The sequence below is a fragment of the Lagenorhynchus albirostris genome, chromosome 9, assembly GCF_949774975.1.
Source record: "Lagenorhynchus albirostris chromosome 9, mLagAlb1.1, whole genome shotgun sequence".
NCBI classification, from domain to species: Eukaryota; Metazoa; Chordata; class Mammalia; order Artiodactyla; family Delphinidae; genus Lagenorhynchus; species Lagenorhynchus albirostris.
Genome location: NC_083103.1, coordinates 5,160,192 through 5,183,400, shown reverse-complemented (window position 1 = coordinate 5,183,400; position 23,209 = coordinate 5,160,192). Strand labels below are relative to the sequence as shown.

At 60.1% G+C, this 23,209-nt stretch overlaps 1 protein-coding gene across 6 annotated transcripts; it reads left to right on the top strand.

Moving 5' to 3' along the window:
- The first annotated feature begins 4,454 nt into the window (after window positions 1-4,454).
- Window positions 4,455-22,474, top strand: ALDH3B1 (aldehyde dehydrogenase 3 family member B1). Of its 6 annotated transcripts, none has more exons than XR_009542296.1 (10): window positions 4,455-4,591; window positions 9,576-9,738; window positions 13,270-13,380; window positions 13,492-13,612; window positions 13,963-14,048; window positions 14,547-14,628; window positions 16,818-17,204; window positions 17,908-18,049; window positions 18,452-18,603; window positions 19,646-19,742. XR_009542296.1 is itself a non-coding variant. In XM_060158377.1 (10 exons), the coding sequence occupies exons 2-10, from the start codon at window positions 9,577-9,579 to the stop codon at window positions 21,964-21,966; spliced, it is 1,407 nt and encodes a 468-aa protein (XP_060014360.1). In that variant the 5' UTR covers window positions 4,455-4,591; window position 9,576; the 3' UTR covers window positions 21,967-22,474. The 6 variants fall into 6 exon arrangements, 5 of the variants coding, with proteins under 5 accessions (XP_060014360.1, XP_060014361.1, XP_060014363.1 ...); XM_060158377.1 differs by lacking the exon at window positions 18,452-18,603 and adding an exon at window positions 21,776-22,474 and having other exon boundaries at window positions 17,908-18,074; window positions 19,646-19,745; XM_060158378.1 differs by lacking the exons at window positions 4,455-4,591; window positions 18,452-18,603 and adding exons at window positions 5,608-5,707; window positions 21,776-22,474 and having other exon boundaries at window positions 17,908-18,074; window positions 19,646-19,745.
- Window positions 22,475-23,209: the final 735 nt, after the last annotated feature.

Below are 23,209 nucleotides of genomic sequence, written 5' to 3'. Positions count from 1 at the left end.
ATGTGGGATCCTCCCGGACCGGGGCACGAACCCGCGGCCCCCGCATCGGCAGGCGGACCCCCAACAACTGCGCCACCAGGGAAGCCCTCATCTTTATTTTAACGTGGACATTCTTTGCTTCTGGTCAGTGCGCCCTTTTCTTTAATGGTTAAAGCAGATGTACAATGTATGCTCGGAAGGCCACAAACAGACTGTTCCAGTTAGCATCAAGTTCAAGTTAACTCACGGATAAGCCAGCATGACTTCCCCAGACATCAATATGTGAGCATTTCTTTTATTGCACCCAAGGAAAGAGAGGGGCAGTGTCCCAGGCCCAATGGCTCTTAGAGAGAGAGAGGACAGGGAAGATTTTTAGTTGTCCCTATGTTGGAAAGAGGGCAAGCCCACAAAAGTCCTATAAAGGGGCAAAGGGAAGATGGCGTGACCTCTGAAGGGGTCAGGAAGCTCCCAGATGCAGCCACCTGAAGCTCCCTTCGCCCGAGAGCCCCCCGTCCAGCATTTTGAGGTTTTCAGGTGGCCCAGTATTTACCCAGAGTGGGTGTGTGTCGTCGAAGAAAGGGTAAAGGCCTCCTGGGCGGGCTTGTGTGCTCATGGGGAAGGGGGGCAAGGCTTACTGAACAGCAGATGCCTTGGGCAGACCCAGAACTCACAGGCTGTTTATCTCCCACCAGGAGGGACCCCCAAGACGAAATCAAGTGGAGTGTGTTTTATGAACCAGCCAGAAAGCAAAGAGAAGGTAGGAGGGGAGCAGAGACACTGCTCCAGGAAGTGGGTGGTCTGCCTATACCAGTGGATCCCCCTGGCCTCCCCTGTGCTGAGCCCCACTGACAGCTACTTCTTTTTTCTTTTCCTTTTTTTTTTTGGCCGCTGCTACAGCATGTGGGATCTTAGTTCCCTGACCAGGGAACAAACTCGCGCCCCCTGCAGTGGAAGCTCGGAGTCAACCACTGGACGGCCAGGGAAGTCTCTGGCAGCTACTTCTTAGGTGTTGGCTTTCTGCAATATTGCTTGCTTTCTGTGGGGTCTTGGTCCATGCCTAAAACAGAGGTTACTGTACCATTTAGGGCCCTAAAATGATTTAATTAAGTCCTTGGAGTCCTTGTTACATGTGGACTCCTTCTGTGATGTTGGTAACTTTTAATTTTGAATTGCATTATTAAAATCAACTCATTTTAGAACATTTGTGGCGGGGGCGGGGGTGGAGTCCTGGTAGCTTGTTTCCACACCTGCCATTACGGCACCCAGTGGTTAATGACACTGTCCTAATCTTATTAAAAGCGAAAAAGAAATATATTTACATCTAAATTTTAAATATCGATTAATTTTCAAAAACACTGACATGAAGAATGCAAATTCAAATGGTCCAAGCTGAGTGAGGAGTAATTTCGGTCTTGTTAGCTTTTGACACAGTGACCCTGGATGAATTTGAGAAGCAGGTGGTTTCAGGCTCTGGGCTCCTAGAATCCGCTGACGCTCAGGAACTCTGTCAATTACCAAGAAAAGTATCTCCGGATCAGTCCAGACTGGGGTTCGGATGTGACTGGCAAACTGCTCCTGGAGAGACAAATTCTCGTGCAACAGGCTCCCTGGTTAGGCTCGGCCAGTGGGAGGTTCTGGGTTTGGGAGGAGGTGAGAGCCAGGGCATAACTAGGGCGGGGATGGGGGAGCACGTGGACAGTGGCTTGACTCCTCCAGGGTCCCAGTGTCCACAGAGCAGTCTTACCATGGTCTAGCTTTCCCTGGCTGACCTTGACCCTCTGGGGTCTGGTGACACCACTTCCTGCCTTTGACCTTTCCAGGCTCCCTCACCAACCCAATTCCCTGTACTAAATCTTCCCTACTCAAAAGACCTAGGCTGGTTTCTGTTCACTAAACCCTGACTTATAAATCCCCTTGTTTCCAGAAAGAATTTTTGCATGGCTTAAGAAGCTGCTGTCAGGGAGCCTTGAGACTTTCTATGAGGCTGTCCTAGAGGGGACCCAGATAAACACAGCCCATGTGACGTGCAGGGCAGAGAACGGAGCAAGGTCAGCGGCCCCTCCCACCCCATCCAGACCTCAAGCACTCCCTGTCACATCTACCCTCACTGTTGTCAAATGGTTTTCTCTATACTAGGTTCTATTTTTGTTCTCACTATAAAAATAATAGATGTTCCTTGCAGAAAAACAAACAGGAGAGATACATATTGCTCCCGGTTCAAACACCCTGAGACAGCTCCGGGGGTCTTGTGAAGTGTCACCCCTGCATTGTATCCAAAGTAGCACGCAGGGTCCACTGCTGATTCATCTAACTCCACTTCCCTGGCATTGAGGCAAATCTTTACCATTTTTGTTTTTTATAAATGTATTTATTTTATTTTTTTTTGGCTGCATTGGGTCTTCGTTGCTGCACGCGGGCTTTCTCTAGTTGCAGCGAGCGGGGGCTACCCTTTGTTGCGGTGCGCGGGCTTCTCATTGCGGTGGCTTCTCTTGTTGTGGAGCACAGGCTCTAGGCACATGGGCTCAGTAGTTGTGCTCGCAGGCTCTAGAGTGCAGGCTCAGTAGCTGTGGCTCACGGGCTTAGTTGCTCCACGGCATGTGGGATCTTCCCGGACCAGGGCTTGAACCTGTGTCGCCTGCATTGGCAGGTGGATTCTTAACCACTGCGCCACCAGGGAAGCCCTAATCTTTACCATTTTTTAAACTAAAAACCATGGGGTTGATGATTGTCACAAGCTGTCGGGAGGTCCCCGAGCTGGGATGTGCCAAAGACCCTGCCCAGCTCCTGGCACAGCAAGTGTCCAGGAGAGATGCTGCTTTCGGCTGAGACTCCTGGGAGTGGGGGTAACCACCCCCCAGCTCCTAAGCAAGAGTTTGGGGCACCCTGGGGACTTGGGGCTGGCTGGGTTAGAATCCCCACCTGTCCCTCTCCTGTGTGGCCCCAGCCCGGCCACTGTCCCTCCCTGAGCCTGTTGTTTCACCTGTAAAGCTCAGACCATAACATCTGAGAATTTGTGTCAAGTGCTTGGCGCAGGGCTTAGCACACAGTAGGTGCTTAGTAAAGCTTTGCTAAGTGAGCACGTGGATGAGTGCTGACTGTGTCCAGGCACTGCACCCCAGTGGCCTCTGACTGCACCCCAGGGTCACACTGGCCTCTGTGGGTGGCTGCTGGGGGGAGCCGGGTGGTCCTGCCTTCAAGGCTGGGAGGGGGAAGGAAGCGGGGGCGGGGCCCCAGGACAAGGCCTGGGGTGGCCACTCCCTTAGGAAGGTGGGGAAAGGGACAGAAAAGCCTTCGCACCTGTTGAGCACCTACTGTATACCAGGTGCATTCCAGATGTGCTCTAATTTCGCCCTCACTGCAGCCCTGTGAGGCAGGTCGAATCAGTCCCATTTCGGGGGGAGGAAATGGAGGCCCAGAGAGGGGCCTAACTTGCTCGAGGTCACCCAGCAGGTGGGCTGCGGAGCCAGGTTTGAATCTGTCAGCAGGTGACGTGGTGAGGTGCTCCTGGGCAGGTCTGAGGCTCTGCGAGCCAGGCTCACCAGGTGAGGGAGGGAATGATGAATGAAGGAATGAAGGAATGATGCCTTAGCCCATGACCAGCTCGTCCTCCCCCACCTCTGCCCGGAGAGGGAGGCCAACAGCGACACTCATGAGGGTCTTTTCATCCCGTTCTCCAAACTAAAACCCAGAGGAGTTGCAGAAGAGCAGCGCCTGGCTGGGCAGATGTGTCCCCTCCAACCTCGGTGCTCCCCCCAGCACCCGCCCCACCGGCTGACCCGGGACTTCGGCAAAGCCTGCCACCCGCCGCAGCCACGGAGCCCTTGGAGCTGCTTTTTTTTTTTTTTTTTTAATTAATTAATCTGGCTGCATCCGTTCTTGGTTGTGGCGCACGGGCTTCTCTCTAATTGTGGCGCGTGGGCTTAGTTGCCCCACGGCGTGAGGGATCTTAGTTCCCTGACTGGGGATCGAACCCTCGGCCCCTGCATTGGAAGGCAGATTCTTAACCACTGCGCCACCAGGGAAGTTCTGCTTCTGGAGCTCTGAGGATCAAAAGAGGCATCCAAACCAGAAAGGGGAGAGGGCCGGTCCCTGTTCCTCCCCAAGGTGCAGTGCCCCCTCAGACTGGCGAGCTTCACTCCCAGGCCAGGTTAGGACCCCTGTGTCAGGAGGACAGGCCTCTTTGGGGACCTCCCAGGCTGAATTCATGACAAGTTTGGGGTAACCCCTGCAGGAGGTATCCCTGGTCAGGGAGGGGTCCCTCAGGATCCTGCAATACCCCTCCCACCCACCATACCTCCCCAGGTGGGTCCCTGATTTGCTGTGTGGCCTTAGATCAGTGGCTGCCCCTCTCTGGACCTGGTTCCTGGCTGACCGCTGCCAGGCTCAGCTCCAGCCCAGTCCCGTCTGACACTGGCTCTGCCTCTGCCTGGCTCAGCTCCAGACAGCAGGGCAGGGCTGTCACATGCTGAGCCACGTGACAGGCAGCGGCTGGGGGTTCCATCCCACGAAGAGGACGGGGCCCCTGCAGCCCCTTACCCCAGTCCCAAACGGCTGAAGCCTCCAGGGGCTACCAGAGCAGGTGTGGGCCAGGAGACCTCTCCTACCCTCCCAGGTAGGCAGGGGCAGTGGGGAGGGCGGGGGCAGTGAGGAGCATCTCCCAGGTGCCCAGTCGGCCCAGAGGCCCTGGGCCAGCATCCCAGACAAGACCTAGGGCACCAAGGTGGAAGGACAGCAGCGGGCCCAGGGTGACAGGCATGGGGCGATAGCACAAAGGATATTCCTGTCCCCCTACCTGTAACCTAATTGCCTGCCTGTCTGACACCAGCACCTGCCAGGGGATCGTCCCCCTTTGTGCTGGCTCTGACAGGTGTGCCTGGGGTGGGGGTGGGGTGAGGCTGAGGGGCAGGGACACAGGAACCTCATGGCGACACTTATATCATGACGGCTCACCTAGAGGGCAGAGGGTGGCGCTCTTTCCGGGGAGGCAGGAGGGGACAGCAGGGAGTGGACCCAGCCCCGCTCGGGAGCAACAACTTTCTCATGCGGGTCCCAGCCTGCCACTCATGCCCTGTGCCCTCTCTCTGGACTTCCATTTCCTCATTGTAAAATGTCAGGTTGCAGGGTGACAGGTGCTGTGAGCGGGGTGCTGGATGACGTGATGTTGGACACAGACGCGCTGAGGGCAGGGACGAAGCCTGCAGCAGGCAGGCCTGGGCCCTGGGATTGGATTTCTGGACTCCAGCTGTCTTTGGATCAGACCTCTTCATTTTGCAGATGGGAAACTGAGGCTCAGAGGGGCTGGCGGTAGGGGGGCTGGGTGTGGGGAGCAGGGCTTTCCCCCCTGCTACTCCAGGCCACAGCCCGCCCCCCACACCGTAATTCCTGGGTCCACTACTCTGGACTCATCCTCCATCCTTCCCATCAGGGGTCGAGATGGACCCCTCAGCTCAGAGCTCCCTGGAGACCTGCTGTGTGGCCCTGGCCTGGTGCTGGCTCTCTCTGCGCCCTGGCTCCTTCTCTGTGGTCCAGGAAAGGATCTAGAGGCCCCTGAGGGAAGTGATGGGGAAATCTCAGCCTGCAGCCTCCAGCCAGCCCAGAGTCAAAGTCAGGCACAAGGCCAGGACAGCCCCACCCCAGGGGCTGGCCCAGCCTTGCACATTTCATAACGGAAGGGCAGCTGGGTAGAGCAGGGCCCACCAGGAGGAAGGGCAGCTTCGCAGGGCCTCAGGTACAGTGTTCTGCAGAGGCTGGGGATAGAGCAGCGAGCAGTCAGGGCCAGGGACCCGCTGGCAGGTTGGCTTGGGCACTCTGGGCTGCCGTCAGTCCTGGAAAGCCTGGCCACTCACGGCCACGCACAGGGACTAGCTTTGTCTTCTCGGAGCTTCTCTGCTCGCCTGAGGAGAAAGGGGAAGAGGGAAGGGAGTTCCGTTTGCCCCAGCCTAAGAGAGCAAAGAGAGAGGCCAAGAGTCCCTGCTCTGGACCGGCCGCCCCAGGAAGGAATGCACCCCTGTCCCTGGGGGGGTGGTCAAGCATCCATTTGGCAACACATTTCCTGGGCAACTGCCACGCATGCCCGCTGCTGGGGTGGGCTATGCAGCGAGCGGTTCTGAGCAGTCGCGTTCCTGGGAATGGACTCTGCCGGGGTCCAGGAAGGCGAGGCTTTGCCAGCGTCAGGCAGCCGGGGGCACAGCCTCTCCGTGCGGTGGGTCGGGGGGTGGCTTGGCCCACGGCCAAGGGTTGGTCCCCAGCTCCCCACACCCGCCATGGAAGGGAGGGGGCCGCTCCCCAGAGTTTGGGAGACCTTGTAAAAATCCAGGTTAAGGCTCCACGGGGCAGGGAGGGGAGATCAGATTGGAGACCCTAGGGTACTGGGACCTGCAGAGCCTTCGAGGCAGCCCCGTGCCGTCCACCTTCTGACAGCCTGATGGGGGTCCCCTGGGCCCTCAGACCACCATGTTCACCTCTGTCACTCTTCCCAGCCCCACATCCCTGCCCCCACCTGGGTCTCAAGTTGATGTCCTTGCCTCCCTGGTGTCCACACTGGGCCAAGGTCTCCTCGGGTTCCAACCCCAGGGTCTCCTCCCCGAGACGCCCCAGCACAGCTGTCCTTTGCAGTCTGAATAACCATCGTTCAGAGCTGTCTTCACTGAGCACTCACGGGGCTCGGCCCTGTACCAAGCACTTCACAGCACTATGGGGTACCTACAAGACACCATCCCCATTGCACAGATGGGAAGAGTGAGCCACAGAGAGGCCAAGCCACCTGCCCAAGGTCTCCTAGCTAATAAACAGAGTTGCTGGGATTTGGACCCAGGTCCTCAGGCCTGCGACACGTCATACAGAGGGTGCTCTTAGAAGGCCTGTGGTATAGACAGGGAAACCGAGGCAGAAAGGATGAGAGGGTGGGCAGAGGTGGGGGCTGGGAGGTGGCTCATCTGCAGGACCAGCCGGGGCCCAGGGACGGGGCTCGGGCAGCAGCTGTTCCCTGATGATGGTTTGGAGGCAGCAGACCTGAGTGCCTGCCCCTTTTGTCTCCCTCCTTGATGCCCCATGACCTGGGCCTCAGCTTCCTACAGGGGCCAGCCAAACGCTATGCTGCACTCACATCAGGCACCACACCGGCACAGTGCCCGGCACAGTCAGTGCTTAGTCACTATTATTATTATTATTATTATAGAATCCCCAGGCTCATGGCCTTGAGGGAAGGTGGCTGGGCCTGGGGCCCGGGGAACCAGGCCCATCCCTTGTCACATCAAGTGACTTAGCAACTCCCAGGGAGGTGGGCTTAGGGCCGCCAGACCACCCGATGAAGGAACCCCCTCATTTGTGTGTCCACAGTGGCTGCTCAGCTCCCTTGTGAGGTCACAGGCCCGGGGTCCCCCCAGGCCCAAGGCAGCCTTGCACATCTGCTTACCTGGGTTGAGTCCAGTTCCCTGCCCTGCAGCAGTCTCCCCTTGGGGCCTCGGTCCTGACCAAACTGCAATATGGTGTGAGCTGGCCTCAGTGTTGCCAGGAGAGGCTGCTGGAATGTTCCAACCAGACCTCCACCCCCGCAGAGCTCCCCACCCCACACTGTACTCGGAGATGCCCTATTCAAGGGACGTGCCTTACATTTTTGTGGGTTCTGCAGGCTCTTAGGAAAGTGCAAAGACCCTTGCGGAGGCGGGAGAGGGGCGGGTGTGGTTTGCCCTCAGCATCCATCAGCAGAAGTCTGAAGGTGAGAGAGGATGGGGGGAAAGAAGAGGGATAAATATTTTTTGAGTACTTGGTAACAATAACCACAGCTGACCATTATTAAGCTCTTACCATGCACACAATGGCCGGTGCTTCATGTGGTGGAACGGTAGCATCCCCTTTTTACAGGCATGGAAACTGAGGCAGGGAAAAGATGAGTGACTTGCCCAAGGTCACACAGCTACAGAGGCAGGGTCAGGGTTTGAGCTCAGGTGGCGGCTTTAGGGGTCAGCAAGTCTCTTAGCTCTTAGGTCTCTGGCCAGTATGCCTTCCTCTCTGGAGGAGGGTTGGAGCTGGGGACAAGCCTGGAGTGACAGGGGCTCTGATGATATCCTTGTTCTGCTACAGTCACCCTCTCTGGGGGATGTGGTGCCCGCCCTGTGCCCGAGACAACTGCCCCGTTTCTCCTGATCAGAGTAGGAGGCCTGGGGGGTCAGTTTGGCCCCCATCATGCCTATGGGGACAGCGTAGGGCTCCAGCAGGCTCTCAGCACAGAGTGCCCATCAGGGCAGGCCATCCTGTTGGCTGGAACAGCTCATGGAGTCCTCCAGAAAACTTAGGGCCGTGGTGGCAGTAGTCACTTAACAATAGCTGGCAACCCTGAGGGCACTGACGCCCTGTCCTGGGCTTAGAACTGGCCAGCATGGTCTCATCCTTGATAAACACCCATCAGGTGGTAGGTGGAAGGGTGACCTTAACAGATGAGGAGGTTGGGGCACAAAGCCCCAAATGATAAGTTAAGTAGGCAAAGAGGGGTCCTGCTGCCCAGTCCAGTGGGAGAGGAAAGAGAGGGATGGGGAGGCGGGGCAGGGAGGTGGACAGAAGGAAACCAGGTATTTATCACAAGGTATGACACAGTGCGGTGGGGAGCAGAGCCAAGGGCCCACTGTGAGAATGTGTAAGGGAGTAATCATGGTGGGCTGCCTGAAGGAGGCATCAGTCAAGCAGAGACCAGAAGAGAAGTGAGTCAGAGAGAGAAGGAGGAAAGGGTCCCCACTGGTCCTTGGCACCAGGCCGAGGACTAAGTGCATCAGAGAGCTCCTCTGATGAACTTCAAGTAAGCAGGCAGGCGCCCGGGGGAATGTCAGAGCCCCTACCCTGCCTGCCAGGCCTGGCTGATGACAGCATGGAGGCCTGACTGCCCCCTCACCCCTCACCCCTCAGCATTCCCTGCTTCTCCAACACTGTGGCCGATGGGGCTGGGATGGGCAGCAGGGCCTCTGGGAGGTGGGGTTCTTCTTTCCCAGTCTTGTTGCGGAGCTGGGGCACAGGGAGAGGAGTCCTGTCACCCAGCCCTCTGAGCCACCACCAGCCAGCCTGGCCACCCTGGGCAGGGTCCCCAGGCTGGGGACAGTGGGAACAGAGCATTCGTATTGGGAGTGTCCCAAAGTGGTGGTTGGTGGACTCCGCCTCTAGTTACCAAACTTCCCCTGGTTACTCCACTCAGACCTGCTGGGGTAAGGGCTACCCGTCTCCAGGAGGGGCACCGGAGTAGGGTGGGGGCCATGGCTTAGGGCTAATTTCCGGGTGGCAGGAAGAAGCGTGACCCCCTGGCTCCCTGCTCACTCTTAGGGGCCACGGAGTAGCTGTCCCCCAAGCCCACACCCAGTCCCGTGACTGCCTTGGGGTCCAGAACCCTCCTGCCCACTGGTTAAGAGGTGTGGTCTGTAGCTCTGTCAGTGGGTGTCCAAGTGTGCCCCTTGTGTGCGTGTTTGTGTGTATGTGTAGGTGGGGCAGCCCTGGTCCCTGCGCTTACGTGTGAGTCCCCATGGGGGTGCCCGTGGGCCCACGCAGGTGCAGGCAGGGGCGGTGGAGGGCGCCTGGAGGTGGGGCGCCCCGGCCCACGCTGCCCCACCCGGCAGGATGGACCCCTTTGCGGACACGCTGCAGCGGCTGCGGGAGGCCTTCGACTTGGGGTGCACGCGGCCGGCCGAGTTCCGGGCTGCCCAGCTGAAGGGCCTGAGCCGCTTCCTGCAAGAGAACAAGCAGCTTCTGCAGGAGGCGCTGGCGCAGGACCTGCACAAGGTGGGTTGTGGGGGGACAGGCAGGGGTGGGAGGAGGAGGGCAGGGGTGGGGAGGTTGAGACAGGGGGGATGGGGACAGCTGCATCCTCCATGAAGGGGGAACTAAAAGCCGTCAAACCCCACCTCCTTTCCTGTGCCATAACCCGCTCTTCTGCATTCACCCTTTCATTCATTTCTTCATTCACTCCACTATTTTTTTCTTTTTTTTGGTCGTGCGGTGCAGCTTGCGGGGTGTTAGTTCCCCGACCAGGGATTGAACCCGCGCCCTTGGCAGTGAGAGCGCGGAGTCCTAACCACTGGACCGCCAGGGAATTCCCCCACTCCACTACTATTTATTGAACACTTACTATGGGCCAGGTACTGTTGTAGGCTCTGGGGATACAACAAATAAAACAACGTTCCTGTGTCCAGGGAGCTGGCCTCCTGGGGAGAGACACAACTAGACAGTAAATAAATACACAGCCTGTTGGATGGTAATGAATGCCATGGAGAGACACTCCCAGTGCGAAGGGGGTGAGAGAGGGCCAGGGTCAGGGTGCGGTTTTGTATGTGGGGGTCAGGGAAGGTTTCTCTGAGACAGTGGCGTTTGAAGGAGGAGGGGGAAGGATCCACGTGGACAAGGGGGGAAACAGCAGAGGGCACAGCATGTACAAAGGCCCTGAGGCAGGAGGTGCTTGGTGTATTTGTGCTTGAGGAGCAGCAAGGAGGCCAGAGTGGCTGAAGGGGAGTGGAAGAGGCAGAGGTATGCAAGGGATGAGGTCCAGGGAGCTGGGTCACACCGCTAGGGCCGCATGTGGAGGACTTCTGCTTCACTAGGTACCGTGGGCATCATGGCCTCTGTCCAAACGCTGGAGGCCTGGGCGCTCAGCCCCTCCCATCTCCAGCAGCAGCCACAGCAGGACCTCAAGAAATACACTTCCTTGTAGGCAGCCTTCCACCGTCTCAGCCAGCAGGGCCCACCCGTGTGGCTGCCACTGCCCTAGGACAACTGTCCAGGGGCTTCTTCTCTGGACAAATGTCCCCTGAGCTTGCCACAAAGGCCACGGTGCCCAAGCTCACCCCTGACGCCCCACTGGCCCCTCACCACCTGTAACTCTCCAAGGCTGTGCCTCTTTACCAGCTGGTGAGGTGCTGTTTTGATACTTAACACCTAGGACAGGCCCATGGTGCACACTGGCTGCCGGCCAGCCCCTGTGGTCACCACTTGTCCCCAGGGGGCTGCAGCAGTCCCACACTGGCTCATGCTGAGCGCTGAGCTCATCTTCTCCCCAAACCTCCTGAGCCCATGAGCAGAACCCTGGGGTCATCCCTTTCTGCCCTCCTGCCTCCCCTGCCCTTCCGGTGGGCCTGCTGGCCCCACCCAGCTCATGAAAGAGATGCCGGCACTGGCAGGCCTGGGAGGCCCTCTGCAGCCTCCTTGGGCCCCACCTGATTTGCAGGCACCCAGCCAGGTGTCCAGAGCAGTCACTTCGAGACTAGTATCTCGTGGCACCTGGGGTCATGGATCAGGGCACCCCCGTTCACGGGGGCAGCACAAGTTGGCCACAAGGACTTGTCCTGAGGACGTGGCCTCCTGGTGACGCCTACTCCCTTTCTTGGGGTCCTCAAGCCTTCTATTTATCGCCACGCTCCAGGACTGTAGCCAGGTGAGACCCGGGCTCCCTCGTCTGCCGTTTCTGGAATCGTCTGCTACCCCATTTATGAAACCAGGGCGCCCGGTCGTACTCTCCTTGGCTCTCTGACACCCAAGGGGCCTGGCTTTGCCTCCCTGTGGGGAGTGTCCATTCACTGGACCTGGTCCAGGACAGAGGGGGCTCACACCCCCTACCCTGGCATGTCGGGCTCCCTGGGGACTGACACCCCACTGAGCCTCTGCCCTGCCCACCAGCTGGCCTGGCCTGGCCGCCTCCGTGAGACCTGACCCGATGGTCTGTCAGGTCCTTGTTCTCCCTATGGCTCAAATTTCACCTCCTGCCTGCAACCCTCAAGCCTCCAGGAGCCCGCGCCCCACAAAGGAAGCAGCAGCCCAGAAAATCCAATCTGGTCCCGGCCTCTGGCCTGGTCCCTCCCTCTGGGCTCAGCCAGCCCTGTCCCCCGCCTTCCCAGCAGGCAGCATCTGCCCTGTCTGACCTGCACAAATCGTCCCATTTAACCCCCAACAGCCCTTCCAGGTAGAGGTGGTCACACCCAGTCACCCCCAGAGGAGACTCAGAGAGGGCGTGTTCTTGCCTAAGGGCACAGAACCCTGGCTCAAAACAGCCGCTACTCTTCCAAACTCCTGGCATTCAGCAGGGTTCAGAGTAGCCCTCAAACAGGCCCAAACCTCAGTCAGGTCACAGGAGACCTCGCTGGGCAGGAGTGTGGGCTGTGGACACAGACATAGTAGCAGGCATGCCTGAAGCAGGCTCAGCCCCTAGAAGCGCTGGTGGGCGTGGCTTCTCCCCCCAAGGCCCTGCGCCCTCCCCTCCCCCCAAGGCTCAGCTCTGGCACTCCTGGGCCCATCGCCCTCTCCTCTGACAGGAGGAACTTGCACCATAATAGCAGAGTCTCAGGCATCAGGACAGCCTGGCTCTTGTGTCCTAGGCCATGGGCCTCCAGCTGCCTGCAGCCCACAGGCTGGGTCCCTCCTCCCTCGTGGGGGTGGGGCAGGCATGCCAGCCGGCATAGATCAGGACAAAAGCCCTATTGATGGTCTCCTTTTTTCCGACTCCTGCCCTTGAAATCTGCCCTGGCCCCTGGGCTGTGGGAACTGATGGCAGAGACACCTGTCCCCAGTGACCAGTCCCCAGTGACCCAGAGACACCTGTCCCCAGTGTCCCCTGCAGACTGACATCCACACAGCAGGCCACAGAGGGCCACACAGACAGTCCTGTTCAAACTTAAGTTGGAGCCTGTCCCTGCTCTGCTCAACAGTCCTCACCCCAGCTGCCTGGCCTCATCACCTCACCCACTCTTCTCCCTGCTAATCAGGAACGTAGCAAGCCTGAACCCACCCCAGGGCCTTTGCATAGGACATACCATCTGCCTGGAATATTCTGCCTCCAGGTATCCATGGGCTCCTTCCCTCCCTTTCCTCACTGCTCAAATGTCACCCCATCCCAGAGGCTGGCACTGACCATCTTATATAAAATAGAGCAAAGACACACACACACATACATGCGCACATGCACTCACACACACGCACACACACTCCAGCAGTCTCTATCCCTCTTACCCTGTTTCATCCTCCCATTGCGCTTGTCACGTCCTAATGGAGTAGTCAGCGTTCTCATCATCACGTCGACCGTGCCCCTACAATGTCAGTGCCGTGGGGCAGGTTTTCTGTCTGTTTCAGTCACAGCTGCATCCCCAGCACAGAAACGGCACCCACGCACTCTAACCATTCAGTGAACATGGAGTGAATGAACGAATGAATGAGTGAATAAGACAGACCTTGCCTGGGGAGGCTTTGCCCACCCCAGGGCTCCGGCCACCTGCGGATCCTGGGTACCCTGGCCCAAGCCCTGCCCTTGCCCCTCCCCCTCCCCCGCAGTCAGCCTTCGAGTCAGAGGTGTCTGAAATCAGCATCAGCCAGAACGAGATTAACTCGGCCCTTAGGAACCTGCGGGCCTGGATGAAGGATGAGAAAGTGCCCAGGAACCTGGTGAGTGGCCCTGGGCGTCAGGGCCGCAGGCAGCCTCTCTGGGTGGCAGGCGGTGCTGAGGGGCTGGGGTCTTGGCACCTCACCGTTCACCATCACTCTGCCCCGACCCAGGCCACACAGCTGGACTCGGCCTTCATCCGGAAGGAGCCCTTCGGCCTGGTGCTTGTCATCGCCCCCTGGAACTACCCTCTGAACCTGAGCCTAGAGCCCCTGGTGGGCGCCCTCGCAGCAGGTGAGAGGGAAGCACCACCTTCTCCCTCCACCTCCCGTCCATCCCCCCAGCCTCACAGCCGCCCACAGAGCCAGGGAGGAGGGGGGAGCTGGCACCAGGTGGCTAAGAAGGCCTGGTTCCCATCTGGCCCACCATCCGCAGGCTGTGTGGCCTTGGGGCCGGCAGGGCACCTCTCTGAGCCATATTCTTCACCTGAAGGTGGAGTGAGGCCGGCACCTGCCCTGCAGGTGTGAGGACTGAATGGAGACGGGGAGTGGCTACAACTGCCCCCCGCCCCCCCTCCCCGCCCCCCCTGCCCCCCCTCCCCGCCCCACCCCTGCCCCACCCCCTCTCCCCGCCCCGCCCCTCAGGGAACTGTGTGGTGCTGAAGCCCTCGGAGGTCAGCAAGAGCACTGAGAAGGTCCTGGCCGAGGTGCTGCCCCGATACCTGGACCAGGTGAGCAGGGCCAGGTACAGAGCAAGCAGCTACACTGGGGCTGAGCAGGGCTAAGCAGGCCCCGCTGGGCCGGGCAGCCCTTGGCGTGGCTCCTCAGACAGGACCTGAGTTCCAGCCTCACTCCTGCCTCCTCTGGGTTGTGTGGCCTTGGCCAGGTCACCGCCCCTCTCAGCCTGTTTCCCTCTGAGTGAAACAGAGGGGTGGGGCCTGTCCCCCGGGGGTCCCTGTCTGTCTCTGGTCGGCCCTGCTGGCCCAGCCCTGGCCTCAGTCCCAACCCCAAACCCGCCAGGCCCCAACCTTACACCTGTTGGGCTGGAACTGCCTGTGCCTAGTGCCCCTGGGGAGCTCCCCGCTCCCCACTGCCCCCGACCCAGCCCACCTGGAGCCCGGGCACCAGGCAAGCGGGGAGCCATCCCAGGCACTCAGGCAGGCAGGCAGGTGCCCTCTGGGCCCTCAGGCCGGGGTCCCAGAGGGAGCCCTCCGCCGTCTGGCTTGCAGAGCTGCTTTGCCGTGGTGCTGGGCGGGCCCCAGGAGACCGGGCAGCTGCTGGAGCACAAGTTCGACTACATCTTCTTCACAGGTGAGGAGCCAGTCTGGGGGTTGTGCAGGATGGGAGAGGTGAGAAGCTTGCCCAGCCCCACCCTTAGGGGTCTTATCCCCAACTCTGAGAGAGGGACAGAAGCAGCCAGCCAGCCAGGGAGGATGCAGACTGGGGCAAGTGCTGGGTGGTGCTCTCGGTCCCAGGACGAGCTTGCTCCACTCTCCCTGAGCAGGCTGGGGAGCAGCCCCGGACCCCTGGGGACCCTTGGGAGGGACGGGCCCCATCCCGGAAACAGGCCTCTCCACCACTCACAACCTCACACATCACAGCATCTGTCCTTGCTGAGCTCCCGCTGTGCCAGGCGCTCATTCCTGCGCCCACGGCCCTTCTGGAGGGCTGGACAGATGAGGGTTTGGGGGCTTGGGTGACAAAAAGATGCAGTGCCCACTGCATTAGCCAGGATTGGGGCAGGCTGTATTTTGCTCCCAGAGGTCACCTGCCATCACCCTGACATGTGCCCATGTGGTCCAGACACCACCTAGCTTCAAGTGACCAGGATGGATTTTCCAGAAGAGATGAAAGGGTGGAGGATACAGACAAGGCAAGGCCCTGGAGGAGGGAGGAGAGGACCCGCCTCCTGTGTTGCACACTTTGTCCCATCAGAGCAGGGGACGTGCCATCTCTGCCTTTCTCCTCCCCAGACCCTGCCACGAGCCCAGGACAAGGCCTGCCAGCTGCCACCTTAACAGACAGGGAGGGGGACTGTGGGAGCAGAGGGGCCACGGTCCTCAGCTGTTCCTACAGATTCCCAGGGGCCGGAAACACCAGGAGAAGGAAGCCGGGGTGGGGGGTGGCGGGGCGCCTGACCACCCTCCACCATCACAGCCCGAAGCTCAGTGGACTCTGGGCCCTGCCCCCCAGGACCGAGGGTGCAGAGGCAAGGCAGGCAGACCCCCGGAGGCCAGCTTCTACGCCAGGTCCCCGAGGCAGTCTGTGCAGAGGCCGATGGACCGCCCGAAGCTACTCCACCATAATCTCCTGACTTCTCCAGGCCTCAGTTTCCTTATTGGTATGATAGGGGCCATCCCCAAGTCACAGGCCTGTCTTAAGGACAAATGAATGAATGGAAGCCTTTGTCACAGCACGTGGCCTGGGCAGCAGCCACTCACTCACTCACTCGGTGAATGTTTACTGAGAGCGCAGACGGGCACCGCGAGGCCTTGGGATAAAGCAGGGCTAAAGCCTCCTCCATTGTCATGGAGCCCGTGCAAAGGTGACCAGGGTGGAGGTGGGGAATTCAGTTGTGGGCGTAGTCAGGAAGGCGGGACAGACTAGGAGGTGTTTGAACAAAGATAGGAGGACCTAAGGGAGGAGCCGTGGTAGGGGGAGGCCCCTGGGGCCGGCTCAGCCGACAAGGGGGCCTGGATGGGAGGGAACGAGGGCAGGGAAGCAGGAGGGAGTGAGACCAGAGAGGTGACTGGGCTCTGTGCTCCCTCGGGCCGCGGTGGCTGGCGAGAAAGGCCAGGGTTATCACATCACAGGAATGGCAGCGTGGGGCCCTGGGCCAGGCGTGGGCAAGAGTGTGTCGAGGCCTGGGGGCGCTGTCAGGAGTGTTTGGGGGTGGCTGAGTGGAAGAGGGGACTGTGAGACCCAGGACACCAGCCCAGAGGAGAGGTGGGGACCCAGGGGAAGGGGGGGCAGACGGTGGGTGTGGAGGGCGCCACAGCTGCCAGATTAGGTCAGGGAGGGGAGACCCAAATGAGGACCAGCTAGAGCTGGAGCCGGGCCATAGGAGTTACTTTCAGAGGAGAGTGGAGAGTGAGGAGGGACTTAGGGCGGCAGGTTAGAAAGAGTCGCCTGCAGGCCCAGCTGGGATCAGAAGCAGGGAGACGGGGGCTCCTGGCTGTCTACCTGGGCAGGTCAGGACAGGGAGCTGGGCCTGGCTTGCAGCTGTGGGCAGAGCTCCTCGGGGGGCTGGTGGGGGAGTGGGGGAGGAAGGGGAGGGGGGACGACCTGAAAAAGGTCCCAGTGCAGCAGCAACTGACAAGGAAAAGCCAGGTGAGGGCGACTCTCCCCCCCCCACCCCCCCCACCCCGCCCTCGACTCTACTGCCTCTCCAGGGAGCCGCAGGGCAGGGAGTGAGCCCCCTCGAGGGGTCCCAGCCCTGGGCTGAGGCCATCCCACCTGGCCCAAGTGACCGAGAGCCACTCTGGTTCCTTCCACCCCAGGGAGCCCCCGAGTCGGCAAGATTGTCATGGCTGCTGCCGCCAAGCACCTGACCCCCGTCACGCTGGATCTGGGGGGCAAGAACCCCTGCTACGTGGACGACAACTGCGACCCCCAGACCGTGGCCAACCGCGTGGCCTTCTTCCGCTATTTCAACTCCGGCCAGACCTGCGTGGCCCCCGACTATATCCTGTGCAGCCCCGAAATGCAGGCTCGACTGCTGCCCGCCCTGCAGAGTGCCATCACCCGTTTCTATGGCGAAGACCCCCAGAGCTCCCCAGACCTGGGCCGCATCATCAGCGAGAAGAATTTCCAGCGGCTCCGGGGCCTGCTGAGCTGTGGCCATGTGGCCATCGGGGGCCAGACCGATGAAAGCGATCGCTACATCGGTGAGTCCCGCCCTCCCTGCCACTGTGCCCCACTCCCAGCCCACCCCAGCTAAGGCCCCCCCACGCTGGGGGCCACAGCTGGGCCCCGAGTCTGGGCCCAGCCTGTAACCTCGGGCCCTGAGGCTCCCCGACCCCACTGCTAGAGCCCAGCCTGGTCCACGGCTCTGGTGCCATGATTCCGTGACACCAGTGTTCCGCGTTGCCGTGTCCGAGCCTGTGACCCCACGACTCAGCCCTCTGGCCCAGGCTCTGGATCCTCCAAGCTCAGACCCCAGAGTTCTAGGGCTCAGGTTCCAAACTTCAGCCCCAAGATCTGCTGCTCCACGGGGCCGTGACCCCAGGTCCTATGAGCCCACGATTCCTGGTTCTGAATTTCAACAACCCGTCCTGAGCACCCGCTACGCTGTGAACAAAGCAGCCCCAGTCTCCCGGGCCGAACGGCTCAGAGCGTGACGCTGCTCCCCAGCAGGCTGGGACCCGGGACCTCAGGTCCGGTCACCCTCTGACTGTAAGACCAAGGCTGAGGGGCTCTCTGGGCCCCACGGGCCCCGGTCAGGCTGGGGAGCCCCTCAAGGTCACTTCCCGGGGGCTGTGGGGAGATCACCTTCCCCAGAACGTCCCTGAGCCTGGAGCCCTGGGTCCCTGGGCCCTGCCTGCCCGAGGCCCCACCCCTGGGGCTGAGCCGTGCCCTGTGCCCGGGCAGCTCCGACGGTGCTGGTGGGCGTGCAGGAGACGGAGCCGGTGATGCAGGAGGAGATCTTCGGGCCCATCCTGCCCATCGTGACCGTGAGGAGCCTGGACGAGGCCATCGAGTTCATCCGCTGTCGGGAGAAGCCCCTGGCCCTGTACGCCTTCTCCAACAGCAGCCAGGTGGGGCTGGACAGAGTTGGGAGCGGGTGGCAGCAGTGGAGGGTGGAGTGAGGTCAGCAGAGGGTGAGGTGGCACCAGGACCAGAGTGGACCAAGGGGCCTGGCAGGAGGGGCGGGCGTCCTGGTCCCTCGGGGACAGTCATAGGAGCCCTGGGACGGTGGCGCTATCTTGGCTCTGTCCCGCTCCTTTCTCCTCGGGGCAGCAGGGCCTCCCCCTGCCGTCCAATCTAGGCCACATTCTTCTGGGCCTTAGTGTGCGGCTCCCCAGGGTCTTCTCTAGGGTCCAGTGTCCCCTCTAAGTCAGCCCCACCTCCATGCTTCTGCATCATCATGGCCTGGTGGCGGCGGTGTCCCCTTTCTCTGCCTGGCTCATGGAAGGCACACACGACGTGGGATGGCACGACCGGGGGAGGATGAATGACCAGGACATGCAGGCCCAAGCATGAGCCCTGGTCCCCTGCCCTTCCCTGGGGTTTCTCTCAGTGGGATTTCTGAGTCGGCGGAGGGGGGTCCACTCCACCCACCAGCAGGCAAGCCCCGACCTAGCTGTTACCTGAGGGTCACACGTTGCAACTAACTATAGCCAAGTTTTCGTGCAACTACTGTTTAGTGTCTACTAATCATTCCCCCCCCTTTTTTCTTCTTTTTTATAAATTTATTTATTTATTTTTGGCTGCACTGTGTCTTCGTTCCTGCGCGTGGGCTTTTCTCTAGTTGAGGTGAACGGGGGCTTGAGGCGAGCGGGGGCTACTCTTCGTTGCAGTGCACAGGCTTCTCATTGCCGTGGCTTCTCTTGTTGCGGAGCACAGGCTTTAGGCGCACAGGCTTCAGTAGTTGTGGCAGTGGGCTCAGTAGTTGTGGCTCGCAGGCTCTAGAGCGCAGGCTCAGTAGTTGTGGGCTTAGTTGCTCCGCAGCATGTGGGATCTTCCCAGATCAGGGCTTGAACCCGTGTCCCCTGCATTGGCAGGCAGATTCTTAACCACTGCGCCACAAGGGAAGTCCCCCACCCCCACCCCACCGCCCTCATTCTTCAAATACACCTACAGGCTGAAGAGGAAAAGCCTTCATTAAGTCAAGCAAGGATCAAGTTCATGTTTCCAAAACCCAAATCTCAACGTCCTCCCTGTGCTGCACACAGGCCCCTCGCTGCGTCCCTGCCCCACCCCACCCCTGGCCTCCCCGCCTGCCCTTCACTCTGCCTGGGGGGCCCTCCTACTCATCTCTGCCCCGCCTTGAGACTCAGCAGGCACCTCACATCCCTCCCGGGAACGCCTCCCTGACTGCCCGCCCCTCACCCTGCACCCTCCACATCCCCAGGAGGATGCTGGGTTTCCCACCTCCCCATCAGGCCTGAGCCTGTGTCCACAGTCACCTGCATGGGCCACAAGCAAGGGATGCTCAGGAAACACGTCTCCAGTTGGGGATGGGTGGCAGGCTGCTCCACAGCCACCGCCTCCAGCTCTCACGGTGGCCTCAGACCCTGCAGTGGGTCCCAGGGCCCTGAGGGGTCTGGACAGAGCCCCCGCGGCCCCGGCAGCTCCGCCACCAGCCTCATAGCTGCTTCTCTCCCAGGTGGTCAAGCGGGTACTGGCCCAGACCAGCAGCGGGGGCTTCTGTGGGAACGACGGCTTCATGCACATGACTGTCGCCAGCCTGCCCTTCGGAGGAGCGGGTACATGCCAGCAGAGCCATGCCCTCTTACCGTCATCTCTCACCCTGCTCCCCTCTGCAGAGTCTGAGGCGGAACCTTCCATACCTGTCTCTGCATTTACATATGTGGGTGGGCCCACAGATACACAGTTTAGGGTTTTTTAAACATCACTGTGATTGCAGGGGCTTAGCACACGCAGGGCGGCCTTGGGCCTTCTCTTTACTCCACAGTGAGGCTACATGCTGCTCCTTTAACCCCTCCTGTGTCCCCCCTGTCCCATGCTCGGCATGTCGCACAGGAGACAGGGGCTCCTGCCGGCTCCCCCTCCACCAAGCCCCAGCAGCCCCCAGTACCGCTGTGAAGTCCTGGCCCCTGAGGCTGGTCCCAGCAAGCCTGACGGCTGTGTGATGCGAGGCCACCACTTCCCCTCTCTGAGCCCACCTCCTCCTCAGGGGACGAGAGGGCCAGAGGCTTGCGGTCCCGCCACCTGCCCGCACCTGGCACTAGAGTAAATGACCAGCAGGTCCTGGCGGGCTGCCCTGGTGGGCCTGGACCCTCCCTGCGGAGCGGCTGGTGTCACAGGAGCACGGCAGGCTGAGATCGATGCTGCGGTGGTGGAGGTCCAGGGCTGCGCACCGCTGCCGTCCCCAGTTCTGGAACCCTCTTCCCCAGCACCCCCTCCTCAGGGAAGCGTGGGGCTCTGTCTGCAGGTGAATCTGACCCTGCTGCTCCCCTGGCAAAGCCTTCCACGGCTCCCAGGCCCTCAGACGGAGCCAGGGCTCTGACTCAGCTTCCTGAGGCCGCCCTTCCTGGTCTGGCCACGGAGTCCTGCTCCCGCCCCTGCCCCGCTTCCCTGGTTGCTGCCCCAGACACACAGAGCTCTGCCCAAGTCCTGACACACCACGGTCACCCACCTCCAAGGCTCCCTGAGTTGTCCCCGAGCCTGGGCCCCTCTTGCCCCACACATCCACTTTATCTGGTCAACTCCACATCCCTCAGGCCCCACTCACTCAAGGAAGCCCTCCCGGATTACCCCTGATCCCACCAGGCTGGGTGCCCTGGACTTCCCACTGCCGGGTCCTTGACTGCCTCCCTACCTGGACATTGCGACTCATAACAACACAGCACTTACTGTATCTGTGGGTCTGAACACTTGTTCAATCCCCGCAACTCTAGGAGGTGGGTGCCACCGTCACCCCATGTCACAGAGGAGACCAAGGCGAAATCACTTGCTTAAGGTGACATGGCTACTTCAGAGCTGGGATTCAACCCTGGGCAGCTGCCTCGGAATCCACTTTTTTTTTTTTTTTTTTTTTTACTTTCCATCTTTCCTCTCTCTTTTTTTCTAATTGAAAATGTTGTGGTTGAGAGTCCGCCTGCCGATGCAGGGGACACGGGTTCGTGCCCCGGTCCGGGAAGATCCCACGTGCCGCGGAGCGGCTGGGCCCGTGAGCCGTGGCCGCTGAGCCTGTGCGTCCGGAGCCTGTGCTCCGCAGCGGAAGAGGCCGCAACAGTGAGAGGCCCGCGTACCGCAAGAAAAAAAAAAAAAAGAAAATGTTGATTTACAATGTTGTGTTAGTTTCAGGTGTACAGCAGTGATTCAGTTATATTTCAGTTATATATATATATACACGCTCTTTTCAGATTCTTTTCCGTTATAGGTTATTACAAGATATTGAAGATAATTCCCTGTGCTATATAGTAGGTCTTTGTTTATCTATTTTATATAGAGTAGTGTGTGTCTGTTAATCCCAAATTCCCAATACATCCCCCACCCCCCCAGAATCCACTCTTGACCACTGTCTACCCATCGTGCCCCAGCACCTGGTGTCCCCAATATTTATTTGAGTGGGTGCTGGGGCCAGGCTCAGGGCTAAGCCCTTTACCCACAGCATCTCATGATTAGCCCACTTTACAGCTGGGGACACCAAGGCTCGGGGGGTGAAGTAGCCCACCCAGGTCATACAGTGTGACTGGCAGAGCCCAGGTCTGTCTGACGCTCCTCGGCTGGCCACTGGGGCCTAACTGCTGTGTTCCCTGTCACTGTACAGGCGCCAGTGGGATGGGCAGCTGCCACGGCAAGTTCTCCTTCGACACCTTCTCCCACCACCGCGCCTGCCTGCTGCGCCGCCCTGGGCTGGAGAAGGTCTACGCTCTCCGCTACCCGCCCCACACTCCACGCAACCTGAGGGTGCTGCTCGCAGCCATGGAGACCCGCAGCTGCAGCTGCGCCCTGCTCTGAGCCACCCTGCGCACAGGGGCTCCGAGCGTCCCTCCCAGCTCACGTCTACGAGTCCTCCGCTGCCGTGGCCACCTGAGGCTGGTGGAGACATGACCTGGGGTCCACGACACAGGGGGAAAACACCTGCCGGGGCCACGGCCCAGACCAGTGCTTGCTCTCCTCCCGCCTGGGGCTTCTCTTTTCAGGCCCTCAGCTGCCCCCCAGCCAGGATGGGCCAAGGTTTGGGAGCATCGGAAACAGTGCAGTAACCTGCCCTCCTGCTCCCACGCTGGCCACCTGTGTTCCGGGAGACGAGGGAAGATGTGGGCACCTCTCAGGACAGAAGGTGCCCTTTCTGTGGAGGGTGCAGAAGGGGTCCTGGCATCCGGTCCATGACACACTGCGGGCCTGCTGTGACCTGGGTTGTCCCTGCCCTCTCTGAGCCTGGTTCCCTATCTGTTGCACAGAGGAGGTGATTAACACCTCCTGAGATCATCTTGAGGATTAAATTTTGGAGCTTAATTGCCGACTCCAGGCTCCAGGCGTCCTGTCTCCTCATTTGGGAGGGGGGAGGCTGCTTCCCTCTACTCTCTCCGCACCTCTCCCTCCAGGTCAGGTTGATGAGATGCCCACAGTAGGATCTCCCTTCTCTTCACCTCGGGCCCCTTAGGAGCTCTGAACTAGCTCCTGTTCCCCAAGTAGCTGGCCCTGGGCACCTTCCCCTCATCATGTCCCACACTGGACTCCTCCCCTTCCCTCTCCTGCTCATCCTCCTGGGCCCCCATGCCGTGGAGTGATCCCCCATCCACTCAGCCACAAAGCCAGACTCCCCGGCTAGACACTCCCTTCTCACCTCCCAAGTCCCATCTTTGAGTAATTCTTGATGATTCTATAAAATACCGCAGACTTCCCCAATCCACACACTAATCGCTGTGCCCCGGGCCATCCATCACCTACCCTCTTTCCCCGGGGCCTAGCCCTTCTCCTCAGAGATCTTCCCAAAGCCCACTGGACCATACTAGCCCTCAGCCTGAACCCCTTCAGTGGTTCCCCTGGCTCACAAGTCTGGACCCATAACAATCCTTGGGAGGCTCTGCACAGCCCTGTACACGCTCCCCCCCACCCCCCACCGCCAACCCATCCTTGCCCTCTTCTAACGCACTGGATGTGTCCTCCTTCTCTGGTGGACCTCCGCACAGAAGCTGGGCATGCTCTCTGGCCCTTCTGGTTCTGCTCGACTCCTCCTTGCGCTCTGCTTGGACAT